Below are 12738 nucleotides of genomic sequence, written 5' to 3' on the forward strand. Positions count from 1 at the left end.
AGTAGTAATTCTCTGGAGTTTGCCAAAAAGGAGCCACATAGCTTGTGCCAATAGGTCTGAGGATTTAGATTGAAGGCTGAGGTTAAGGATAAAAACTGTCAAGAGACTGGGCAATACAAGAGAATATATTACAAAACAGTTGCAAATTAATATAAGGCCAATTATCCCAGTCAAAGCAAAGGGCCACAGTGGTACTGTTCTCTCTGTGTATGAGGAGTGTAAATTCTTCAAGGCCTCCTGAGACAGTGGAGAAAAGTCTGGTTTCCTCATCCTTGCCCCATATCTCATAAATTCCATCCTTTGTATTTTAAACAGTAGTGACCAGTGAGGCATAATACTCAGCAAAGCCATGTTTGGCTTCTTAACATTTTTGCATTTCAAAGCAAACAAGTATAAATTATAAAGTCTTCCTGAAATGAATGGTCTTAGGAAACAAAAATAACATATAGAATGTATTCATCAACCTCACCTTTCTGGTTAAATCCTGAAAATGCCTCTGAAATAAAGGTTAGGTGACTTCTATTTTGTTCTTAAAATATTACATTGTTCTTTTGTAATTAACATTCTCAAATTAGGGACTAGCTACTAATTATGTTCCCGATGCAAACAGGCAGCAATGGTGTATTAAAAATATTCCCCATAAGAATATGTCCCCATGGGACAGACCTCAAAAGAATTAGTTAGGATAACAATTTAGTTTTGTTTTTATTTTCTTACTTATTTCTTCCTAGTAGTTAGATTAATGGTATAGGAAACTAACAGACAAAGTCTTAAGGGATTTAATTTGCTAAATTACAATATCCTTGTATTTTAAAATTCCATTATTTTGCTGCTTATATAGGAATTCATATAATTTCTAACAATCATATGGTGAACTAACATAACCTAGTACCTACTGAGCACTTTTCATCCTGTTATTTTTGTAAATCTTATTATTAAAAAAATAAAGGGGGCTGGTGCGATGTTTCAGAGGGCAAAGATACCTGCTGCTAAGTCTGAGTTTGATCCCCAGACCCCACATGGTAGGATGATATGACCAACTCTCCCAATTGTACTCTGGCCTTCACACATGCATCCTGGCACATTTATTCCCCACCCCACCCAACTAAATGAATACATAAATAAAATGTAAAAATCATTAAAAATAAAACAAAAGTAATGCTGGGTGTGGTGATATAGGCCTTGATCCAGCATTAGAGAGACAGAGACAGGTGGATTGCTCTTGAGTTCAGAACCTTCGTGATCTGTGTAGCAAGTTCCAAGCTAGCCAGGTGTCTTAGGGTTTATATTTCTTTGTAAAGATACCATGGTTATATCAATTTTTTAAAAAAGCATTTAGTTGGGGTGGCTTGCTTACAATTTCAGAGATTCAATTCATTATCATCATAGCAGGGAGCATGGTGGCATGCAGGCAGGCATGGTGCTGGCTACATCTTTCTTATGGACAACAGGAAATCAACTGAGACACTGGGTGGTATCCTGAGCATAGGAAACCTCAAAGTTTGCCCCCACAGTGACATGCTTCCTCTAACAGGGCCATACCCATTTCCAATAAGTCCACACCTCCTAATAGTGCCAGTTTCCTCCCTGTGAGATTATGGGGGTCAATTATATTCAAACCACTACACCAGGGTTACATAGTGAGACTCAAACCAAACCAAACCAACCAACAAACAAAACTACCAGAACAAAACAATTAAGTGTACTTGCCTAACAATTAAGTGTACAAGGCCTTAGGTTCAATCTCCTGAACTGAAGGGGAAAAAAAGCAATTAAAAACTAATATAGGGAACCAGAGAGTTGGCTCAGCAGTGTATATTACTCTTCCTGAGGTCCCCAGTTCAGTTCACAATACTCCAGCTTCAAGGAATCCAGTACCTTCTGCTGGCCTCCTGGCAGCTGCACTCACATGTACATAACCCACACACATACATGCCCAGAATTAAAACTATTTTTTAAAATGAGCTAATCTACTGCTGAGGGAATATTTAGAGTAATGAAATGGTTCTTGTGAATATAACAAAAACCAAATGCTATATACGTTCATCAAAACCCATAGAACTTCATACTGTGAAGTACGACCCTTTATGTTATAAACTGTAAGCTACAGCCATTTAATAACAACATATCAGCATTGGCACATTGATGATAACATGTCAAGTAAGTGAGGAGACTGGGGTGTGGCAGGGAAGTGGCTGTGCTTCTAGCTGCTCTTTTAGTCTATAAATTGAGAGCTGCACTACAAAGTAAAGCCTGTCAATCAATCGCTCTAGGCATGCAACAGTTTTCATGGAAAAAGGAAAAGAAAGGAGTTGCCAATCTCACAGCCTCATGAAGTTAGTGTTTAATTTACAGGGTTTGTAGAATATTAGTGGCCGGGAATAATTATGTTGTGAGAATGGAATAAAATTAGAAGGGTGACTTCAGAATGCCTGGGCCTGACCAACAATTATTTAGGACAAACCTGCTCAATTGGATGGATCCATTTTTATCATTGAAGGAAGACATCCTTGGGTTTTCTTTTAAGCACACACCGACATAGAGTGGATACTCTGTCCACACCAACTGGCCCTGATTCTGTACTGCAGCTTGTATTCCTGTCTTCTTCTCTGTGTCTGTCCGATGGTCTCGGTTTCTCTCTTTTTTCTTTATTACATCTTTCTCCTGTTTATTGTTTATTTTATTTCCTTTTTCCTCTAGCATATCAGGCTTACCAGTAGCCTTTTCTGTAGTAAGTCCCGGACCAACCTGAGCTACATATGGAGACTTTGTGCTAAAAATAAAAAAAAAATGTAAGAGGTTAGAGTTATAGTTTAGTGGCAGAGGGCTTCCCAGCAAGGAGGCCCTATAAGCAGTTCCCATTATGTAGGGTGGTAGGACACAATGCATCAGTGGTCTGGGGGACATTTATTTGTTTTAGCTGTTTCTCACCTCTAATAAGAAGTAGGAAGATTCCTGTGGATGATAATAGCTGATGTGAATATGTTTTATTACCATTGGTTAATAAAGAAGCTGATTTGGCCTATGGCAGGGTAGAATAGAGCTAGGCAGGAGAACTAAACTGTATGCAGGGAGAAAGAAGGAGCAGTCAGGGCTATGCCATGTAACTGCTAAAGGAGAAAGACACTGGAATCTTACCAGTAGTCCACAGCCTCGTGGTGATACATAGATTAATAGAAATGGGTTAACCTAAGATATAAGAGTTAGCTAGAAAGACACCGAAGCTGTGGGACAAATAGTGTTGTAATTAATATAGTTTCTGTGTGATTATTCTGGTTTGGGCAGCCAAGAAATGAATGTGCGGTCTTTGCTTACAAATAACAATAACCAAAGTGGTCCATAAGTATGTATAGCCAGCACCTAGTCGGAGAATTCCTACAAGGGTACTCCTGAGTTTGAGTTGATAGTTTTTCCTTTGGGTATATAATACACACCCACACCCCTATCCACACATTAAACAAACAAATGCAATTAAAAAAATAAAAAAAATTCAAGTATTTATTAAAGGTGCTAAGAGGCCTATAAGTGAAGTCTTCAAGATGGAAAGTATTCCTCAGTGATAAAGTGTCCTGTTAGTTTATATGTGAGCCTCTTGGTCCAATCCCTAGCATTCCTTCCCCCAAAATTATCAATACAGAGTTTAACATTTATAAAATAAACTCAAATTGATCTGAGTTCAGAAGAAACATGGAAAAGCAAAAAGAAATGTTAGTCAGAGATCTAGTCTATACAAGCAAAAATCAGATGGAAAAGTAATAAATTATTTTTAACACTAAAATAAGTTAGAATAAAAGAAAATTATATCATTCCCCTAGTTACACAGGAGAGTTCATTTTGTTGTTGTTGTTCTTGAAGTAACAAAAGTAATTTTCAGTGGCAAAGTGTGATTCATTTGCTCAGGAATACTTCCCAGGAACCTTGTATGCATTAAACAAAAATAATCAAGTGCTTTATTCCAGTGGAGGAGGCAGATCATAAACAAAGAAAATATATTATGCCAGCTAGGATGTGCTGTGATTAAATCTGAGCTGATGGGAGCTGCCGAGGGAGACAAAGGAGTGATTTGAGGAAGGCGAAAGAGGGAGAGCATGGAGGGGAGCATTTGAGCAGACAGCAGAGTAACCTGTGAAGCTCTGAGAGGACAGTTCCAAGCTGCCCAATAATTACAAATATCTGCCAGAGAAACCATGTTACACACACCACACACACACAATGCTTATATACATATGAACACAATGGAAAAAGAAAAATGCATTATGTTTCTAGGTAACTGATGGAAATTCATAAAATTTCCAATTGAATTATCAAGACAGAAACAGTAAATTGACTCCAGGAGACAGAGATATGCCTTAAAAGTGTGCCTTGGGCCTGCAAGATGGCTCGGTCTTATTATAGCACTTGCTACCAACCATGATGACTTCAGTTTGGTCTTTGGGGCCTACAGGATGGAAGAAGGGAACTGACCCTACAAGTGTCCTCTACATCTGTACATGTGCATACAGTTACTTCTGATTATTGGACGCCTGTCTCACTCATGCTATTCCTATATGTGGTGGGGGAGTTTTACAGCAACCAGATAATCAGCCAACTGTCCATCCACACAACACATTGTTATCCCATACCTGTAGACATACACATCAAGGAAAAAACCTAAAGAGGGAAGTAATTTATTGGAGTGTAGTGTTTTGTAGTTCAAACCTGCAAGTGATCCACATGGCCACGGAAGAAGGGCCAGTCAGGAAGCAGTCTGCTCTAGGACACAAGAGATGCTCACCAGGAAAGGCAGACTGAGGAAGACTCACAAGCTAGGAGAGAAAAGTTCCCAAGACAAATATACAATGGGATTTATTCACAGCAGGGTGGGAAGAGGCCATGGCTGAAACAAAACTGATGATTAAAGGAATTGATAGTTGTTGTAGGTATTGATAGATATTTATTTTCTTTTTTTAAGGATCTATTTTGTTTATTTTTTTAATTATGTGTATGTGAGGGAGGGGGAAGAGCCTGTGTACACATGAGCGCAGGTAACCTCAGAGTCTAAGACAGAGCACTGGACAAGGTCTGCCTAGGTAGCCCTGGCTAGCCTGTATAGACCAGGCTTACTACGAACTCACAAGATCTGCCTGTGTCTATTTCCCACATGCGGGGATGAAAGGTGTATACTACCATGCCTGGCAATTCAAAATGTTATTACATTTTTTTGTATTTCTTTATTTTATTACAATAGGTAGAACTTTTAATAGAGTATACAGATATATTAATGGAAGCATTCTTAATTTGTTTTAAATTTAAATAGAACACATCTAGAAGTAACTTTTAAAATTAAGTTTTATTATTATTGTGTGTGTATATGATGCATGTAAGAGAGTGTATGATGTATATGTGAGTGTGGGCACACTTGTGCCACTGTGTGTCTGTGTGTAGATCAGAGATCATTGTCAGGTTTTTGCCATTGCTTCTGGTAATCTAACTCAAACTACCAGGCTTAGCCAGCAAGAACTTTTATTTGCTGAGCCGTCTTGCTGACCCTAGTAGGTGTTGCTTGTGTTCCCAAACCGTAGGGTTGACATAGAAGGATCATAAGTTCAAGACCAGCATGAGCAACATCGTGAATCTGAGACCAGCCTGGGCTATGGAGTAAGACTCAAAACAAAAACTTATTGGCTGTGGTTTGAAGTAAATACTTTATCATGATACTGGGAAGCTCACTATTAAATAGATGTTTTCTGTTACCAAGAATATAAATTTTCCTGAGAGGACAAAATATCATGACCATTCTGTTCTGTGCTTGTGTGACTAATATTGTTTCCTCAGTTTTATGCTAAGCTTGCTTCATTTGCCTTTCAAGATTCTAAGACATTAGGAATCTAAGAACTTTACTGTCACAAGTAGGATGACTCAGAATAATCTTTATTCTGTTGTTTGTCTGGCTTAGAAAAAGCAAACAAAAGTTTTAAGAAATAAAATATATTTTTATAGTTCTGTAAACAAAATGGCATAAACCAAAGAAAATTCATAATTAAAACTATCCAGTAAAATTAGAAAGTGCCTTTTATCTTTAACAAGAACGTTGATAACTCTTGTTTCTTCAAGTTCTTAATTTCTGATTGCTTAAGTTTTCTACTTTACATTTTTATTAAAAGTCATTAATTTATTGTCTCTAAGTTTTGTTTTTCTTGAGACAGATTTTCAAGACTTATCCAAGTTTTTAAAAAAATTTATACATTTAATAATTTTGGTTTTTCAAGAAACCAGTGGCACTGGCTGTCCTGAAACTTGCTCTGTCGACCAGGCTGCCCTCAAACTCGCAGAGATCTGCCTGCCTCCCGAGTGCTGGGACTAAAAGCATGCATCACCACCGCCTGGCAATATGACACTTAGGTTTTCAAAACTTAGCTATTTCAATAGTTTATTACTTTGTTCTTTTTGATAAAGCAACGAATCTCTTTAGCACTTCAAATTACTTATTAAATTCTAGTTGCTTTCATTCCTATGTTAATTTTTCTTATCCTGTGTATGTGAGTACAGTACATATAATTTCTTCCCCCACCCTGTGCTGAGGATCGAGCCCAGGGCCTTGTGTGTGGCTAAGCAAGTAGTCCACCACTGAACTTCCCTCCCAATCCTCCTTTAAATACATTTATTTAAAAGGTAGACTGAGTTGCATTCCTCATTCTTATTTTTACTAAAGTTATCTACTTAAGGTAGGGTCTAACTATGCTCTCCAGACTGGTCTAGAACACGTGGGCTGAAGGGACTCTCCAGCCTTAGCCGCCAGACAGGCTGGGACTATAGGTATGGGCCACCCAGCCTAAGATTAGGGTTAGCTCTGAGTTCTTGTTAAGGGTTACCTTAGAATGATTGTATTAACTTGTACCTCTATACCACTATCACATTCATTCACATTCAGCTTGCAATCAGCTTTTCAGTAGAAGTATTAAAATAATGAAAATAGTTTTTCATATTATTGGAAGTCCAGAGATGGGTACAGGATGTATAGAGACTCTGTGGAAGAAAATGTAGATACACACAGAGATAAAAAATACCCACCCTTTTCTAGAAGTTAACACTACAGTTCTAAAATGTGGGCCCTGTGCTTTTGGCATTCGACCAGTAGTCGGAATAGCAACCGAGCAACATAAAAGGCTGATGTGGAAATAAAGTTAGCCAAGGATGACCCAAATGTGGGTGGCTAAGGAGTGCCTGTGTCATCGCTCTGTCACACTGTATCAGGGAATCTTCAGAGACAAATGCCTGAGTTACGGGAAACAAGAATAGGTGTGTGTACATAGTGTACACCCTTGATCGCCCACAGCGTTTCTCCACGACACTGACCTGGATTCTGTAGCCTTGAGACTTGCATTTGGAAGATCAGTCATCTTTTCTTCCAAGGCTTTATCACCTGTTTCTATGGATATATCTTCCTCGCTTTTTATAGGAGTCAAAGTAGTCTGGAAACACCTTTCGCCTTGGAAAGTGAGTGTTAGGTCTGAGATGGTGACATGTTTGGGGGCGTCTCTGAACTCGTTCTTACTTTTCATGTCTCGTAGACACCCATGCCTCAGGACATTTTCCTTGGGAAATGACAAGCAATAGCAAATCAGTTAAGGAAGAACATCATACAGAAACAGATTGTTTAGGGAGCAGTTTCTAGTTATTTTATTCATTCTTATTGAGTTTTCACAGGTCCAGGGACCGGGAGTAAGTCATGGTGTTTCCCAGCTATGGAAAAGAGCCTGGGCTGGTGTGGAGGCTGGTGTCATGGGAACCATGGCAGGCTCCACTGCAGCCTAATGCAGTACATTCAGTTCCGAGTGCCATGCACCAGTGCCCCCATCCCATAAGATGATTAGTGTGTAGCCACGACACCCATCTTTGAATTAGGGGGTAAAGAAGGTTTTCTAGGAATACCTTGCAGTCTACCTCAGTCAGGTTGCTCTTAGGAGCATCTCATAGGTGATGGCGGGTTGGGGCTCATAATAATAATAATTCTGATTTTCAAGATCTACAGCTTAATCTAAAATGCAATTCCCTGAAACTACTCCTCTGTTCTTAATGGTCTTCCCATCACATACCACCAGTCCGGGTCTCTCAGTGACCGTATTAGAATGTCTCATGTGGGCCTCAGTGCAATCAGTCAATAAACTCTATCCCTGTGTCTCTAACAGTCTTCACGTCTGCTCTTCTTCCTCCATGACCACCACCTGTCCATTCTAGTCCTGTTGGACCCAGTGGCACAAGTCTGCAGTTCCAGCACAGGGGAAGCTGAGGCTGGAGGAATGCCAATTCAAGGACAGTCTGGGCTACAATAGCAAGACCTCGTCTCAAAAAACAACAGACAAAGCCCAACCCAAAGCACGTCCTAGGAATAATGCAGTGATCTTATTTCCTGAAGAGAGAACTTCATTTCTTTCTTACAGTGGCAGCCATGTCTATTTATTATAAACTATTTAAGGTTCTGTAAGGAGAGTCTGCTTAAGAAAGGCCAGCTGCTCTTCCAGAGGACCCAGATTCGATTCCCAGCACCCACATGTGACGTCACAACTGTCTGTATCCACAGCCCCTGGAGATCCAGCGCTCTCTTCTGGCCTCTGCAGGCACTGCACACATGTGGTATATAAACATACATGCAAGCAAAACATCCATACACATTAAAAAAGAATCCGCTGAGGAATGAAGTGAAAGTTAGGAAATGTTTCATTGTTTGGTAGCCCACACTTTCGTTATGGATTTTGCATAGATCTGCTTTGAGGTCATTTTGAAATTATCGTCTATATTTCTAGCCTAACATTTTATATTATTATTATTGCACAGAGGATCGAATCTCAGGCCATATGCACACTGTACCAGTGCTTTGTGCCACTGAATTGTACCCCTATCATTTTTCCTATTTTTAATTTTGGAATGAGGTCTCACCAAGTTCTCAGACTGTCTTGGAACTCATCCTGCGGTCCATACCTTGGACTCTCAAGCTTCTGTGACAGGCTTTTGCCACCAGCTCTGGGTAATTATCATCAGAATTTTCTACCTGTCATTAGAAACTGTATAAAACTATTTGAATATTTCCTATTTTAAAAGTACTTACCTACAGAATAGGAAACAAAATTCAGAAGAGCAAATAAGGTACAATCTGCGCATATTTCCTCAACACAGAGACAAACTGTTTTTCAGAGTTCATGTTGTTTCTTATGTATGTATGTGTGGTGCATGTGTGTGTATGTGCTTGTGGAGGCCAGAAGTCCACATGGGCTTCTTCCTTCTACCCCTCCATCTTATGTTTTGAGACAATGTTTCTCGGCGGGACTTGAGGCTTACTGACTAGGCCAGACAGGTTCTTCAGTGCTGGGGTTTCAAGTGTGTGCCCCCATGCCCAGTCTTTCATGTAGGAGCTGGGCATCAAACCCAGGTCCTCATGCTTGTGCAGCGAGCAATCTACTAACTGAGCCATCCATCTCCCCAGCCCTATTTTTTTCTTTTAGTGCATATGTATCCATGCACTTTTATATCTTAGAGATTATAGTCTTTTTTAAGTCAATTATGAACATCTTTTCAGGGCAAGAAATACTTTTGAATAATTTTAACAAGTATACAACACTGATTTGTCTAATAGAGTTTTGCTATAATCTTGACACACTGTGGGAGCCCCAAACAGAGGACTGTGGACTTGCCATTTGTAGTTCTAAGTTTGCTTGGCTCTTCTTGGCAGGAGTTTCCAGAGATTCTCAACTTGTGTGGTGTGAGCCCTCAGGGACAAACTAACTTTTTCACTGGGGTCATAAATCAGGTATCTTACATATCAAATACTGACATTACAATTCATAACTAGCAAAATTACAGTTATGAGGTAACAACAGAAATAATTTATGTCTAGGGGTCACCACACCATGAGGAATCGTATTCAAGGGTAGCAATAGTAGGAAGGTTGAGAACCACTGGTTAGGCTGTTCTCATGCTTTCGTTACTTTGCTGTTCCAGGCATGGTGTGGATATGGGATGATTAGCATCTTCCTTGTGTGTAGTGCCTGAACCCAGGGCCTTGTGTGCACCCAGCACATACCGTATCACTGAACCAGAGCTCCAATTCAGGATTCACATCTTTGTAGCTAAACATTTCATTCCTGTTAGAGGGTATGCATTATGTATGTCTGTTTGAGAGTATTGGATATCCTGGAACTGAACTTACAATTGTGAGCTGTCATGTGGGTGCTAGGACCTGAACCTGGGTCCTCTGGAAAAGCAGCCAGTGTTCTTAACTACTGAGCCACCTCTCCAGCCCTGGGTCTGATATCTCTGATGTTCTTGGTTCACAATCATCTCAAGAATGTGTGACCAGTCCTCACCCATCCTGCAGGTATCTCCCAGCCCTCACCTTACCATTCCTTTTCTACCATTCACGGTCTTCACTCTGTTCACGGTCAGTTACATGGGTTAAATCAGGGAGGAGACTTCGGAAGGGGAAAGAGATGCTGATCATCTGGTATACCGCTGTGCAGCCGGGAGGGAGCAACACACCTTACCTGTTTCACAGCACAGTGACTACAGACACAGAAAGATGGGAAGGGAGATGTTTAATTTTTTCTCCTATGTTTCTTTTGTGAGATGTCTGTTCTCAATCATAATTCTTTTTATACCATGGATCTAGTTGAGATTTTTTACTAATTGTCTTCAAACTGATCTCTACAATCTATCACACCACCAGATTAATATGTTCTTAAAATTTTTATTTTTGTTTGTGTGTGTGCACATGTGTATGTGTGTGTGTGTGTGTGCAAGCATGCGTGCACACCACATGTGTGTAGGTGACTGTGGAGGCTAAAAGGGGTATCACATCCTTGGGAGGTGGAGTTGTAGGCAATTGTGAGCTGAGGATGTGGGTGCTAGAATCTGGGGTCCCCTGGAAGTCTGTTGCTGAGCCATCTTGTCAGCCCACTGTATTGATATGTAAGATGCTCAGTTCCTTAATTCAAAGTTTAAGTCCCCATTTCCTAATGTGGCACACAGTTTTCAAGTGAATTTTATAGTTTTGTGCCCTTTTTTCTTTCTGTACTCCCTGATCTTCAACTATTTTATTTTCTGATTTCTGCCCTCACCTTTTCTTATTAGAACTTCAGCCCATCCTCATACTCAAATCATAGATAGACATTAGACTATATTAATATTCTTATTTTAGGTTGTATAGGTTCACCAATTTAGTCAGTCATAAATGGGATACCCAGAAGTTAAGATTCTAACCCCGGTTTTCTGATTCTGGCCCTGAAGTTTTCTGTGTCACACCACTGCTTTCTGGTACTGGAGTAGGTTTGATACAGGGATGGTCACTAGTTTAGGGAATATTTTATGACTTATACGGGGCTCAGGTGTTGAGTCCTTTGTTGCAATCATGGTACTCGGAGTTGGCTCCACAGCGTTTTCATCATCACTGTTGACTGAGAACTTGGCCACAGCTCCTGCGTGTGGTCACCAGAGAATGGAAGTCCTACAACACATACCTTTTCCTCTTCCTTGGCCTTTCTTATGTCGTCGTTTTCAAATACTACTGTGACACCTGAGCCTTTTGCGGCCTCTTTGTCTTCTATGACTTCTGTGACCTCTGTGACGATTTTTACATCTGGAACGTCTGTGGCCCCAGTTTCTGGGACATCGGTGACATCAGTGACATCAGTGATATCGGTAACATCTGTAAATTCTGAGAAGTCTGCACTCTCAGTGACGGCAGCGGAGTAGATGCGGGTGTGCGAGTGCACAGCCTGCAGCTCTGCAAAAGCCGTGATGTCCATGATGTCCATCGAGCCTGTGATGTCTGTGCTGTTTGTGATTTCCGAGAGGCTGGAAACCTCGGATACTTTGGAAGTTCTGGCTTTCTCCTGGTTCAAGAGGGTGATGAGGTCCACCCACTGGGAAAATACGATATCCTGTTTATATACAGGAGCACAGAGCTGTAAATAGTAGGCTCGGCCGCTTATCAGCTTGACTTTGAGTCGCATGTTCTTAGCACTGTGCACAGAAAGAGTCACAAACTGCAAAGGGAGAAACCTAGAAACAAACACAAGTGAAGACCTGGTTGGAGACCTGTGAAAGGATTTACCAGCTCGGAGAATGAGACAGTCAATGGCCTTGTGTCCCAGATAGGTGTGGATGGGGGCTCCTAACAGCCATCTCATCTTAATCATGCCTCTAAGACTCTGATTTTACTAAGTGACAAGAACATTGTTTGTCATGAGGAGCTGCCCATCCTCATTCATCCTGAAAAGTTGAGGCTGAGGGCTGGTGAGATGGCTCTAGCTAGGTAAAGGTACCCACAGCCAAGCTTGATGACCTACGTTCAATCCCTTGGAACCCATATGGAAAAGGACAGGCTAATTCCACAAACTTGTCTCCTAATATTGGACTTGTGGATGCACTGCACACACACACACACACACACACACACACACACACACCCACACCCCACACACACACACAAATAAAAAAATAAATATATTAGAAGTTGAGGTTTGCAGATCTGTGAATTCAAATGAAAGCTACATTGAGATTTAATATTATCCCAGTCAGAATGGTTTCTATAACTAAGACAAACAACAGGTGCTGGCAGCGCTCCAGGGAGAATACGGAAAGCATTATGTACTACTGGTAGGAGTGTAACTTAGTGTAGCTGCTATGGTAACCAGTCAGCATGGAGGCTCCTCAAAGAGCTAAAACTTGAACTCACACATGATTTAGCAACATCATTCCTTGTTG

At 40.5% G+C, this 12738-nt stretch overlaps 1 protein-coding gene across 4 annotated transcripts in view; it reads right to left on the minus strand.

The window, feature by feature from the left end:
• Garin2 (golgi associated RAB2 interactor family member 2) overlaps positions 1-12738 on the minus strand; it is an 88317-nt gene that overhangs the window by 61118 nt on the left and 14461 nt on the right. For all 4 annotated transcript variants that reach the window (XM_085697468.2, XM_085697470.2, XM_085697467.2 and 1 more), the window contains 3 exons: positions 11490-12033; positions 7336-7574; positions 2465-2773 (listed from right to left, as the gene is read on the minus strand). In XM_085697468.2, the coding sequence (XP_085553594.2) occupies positions 2465-2773; positions 7336-7574; positions 11490-12033 (1092 nt within the window). The remainder of the gene's footprint in view (positions 1-2464; positions 2774-7335; positions 7575-11489; positions 12034-12738) is intronic.

Source organism: Myodes glareolus, chromosome 11 (genome assembly GCF_982192425.1).
Source record: "Myodes glareolus chromosome 11, mMyoGla1.1, whole genome shotgun sequence".
NCBI lineage: Eukaryota > Metazoa > Chordata > Mammalia > Rodentia > Cricetidae > Myodes > Myodes glareolus.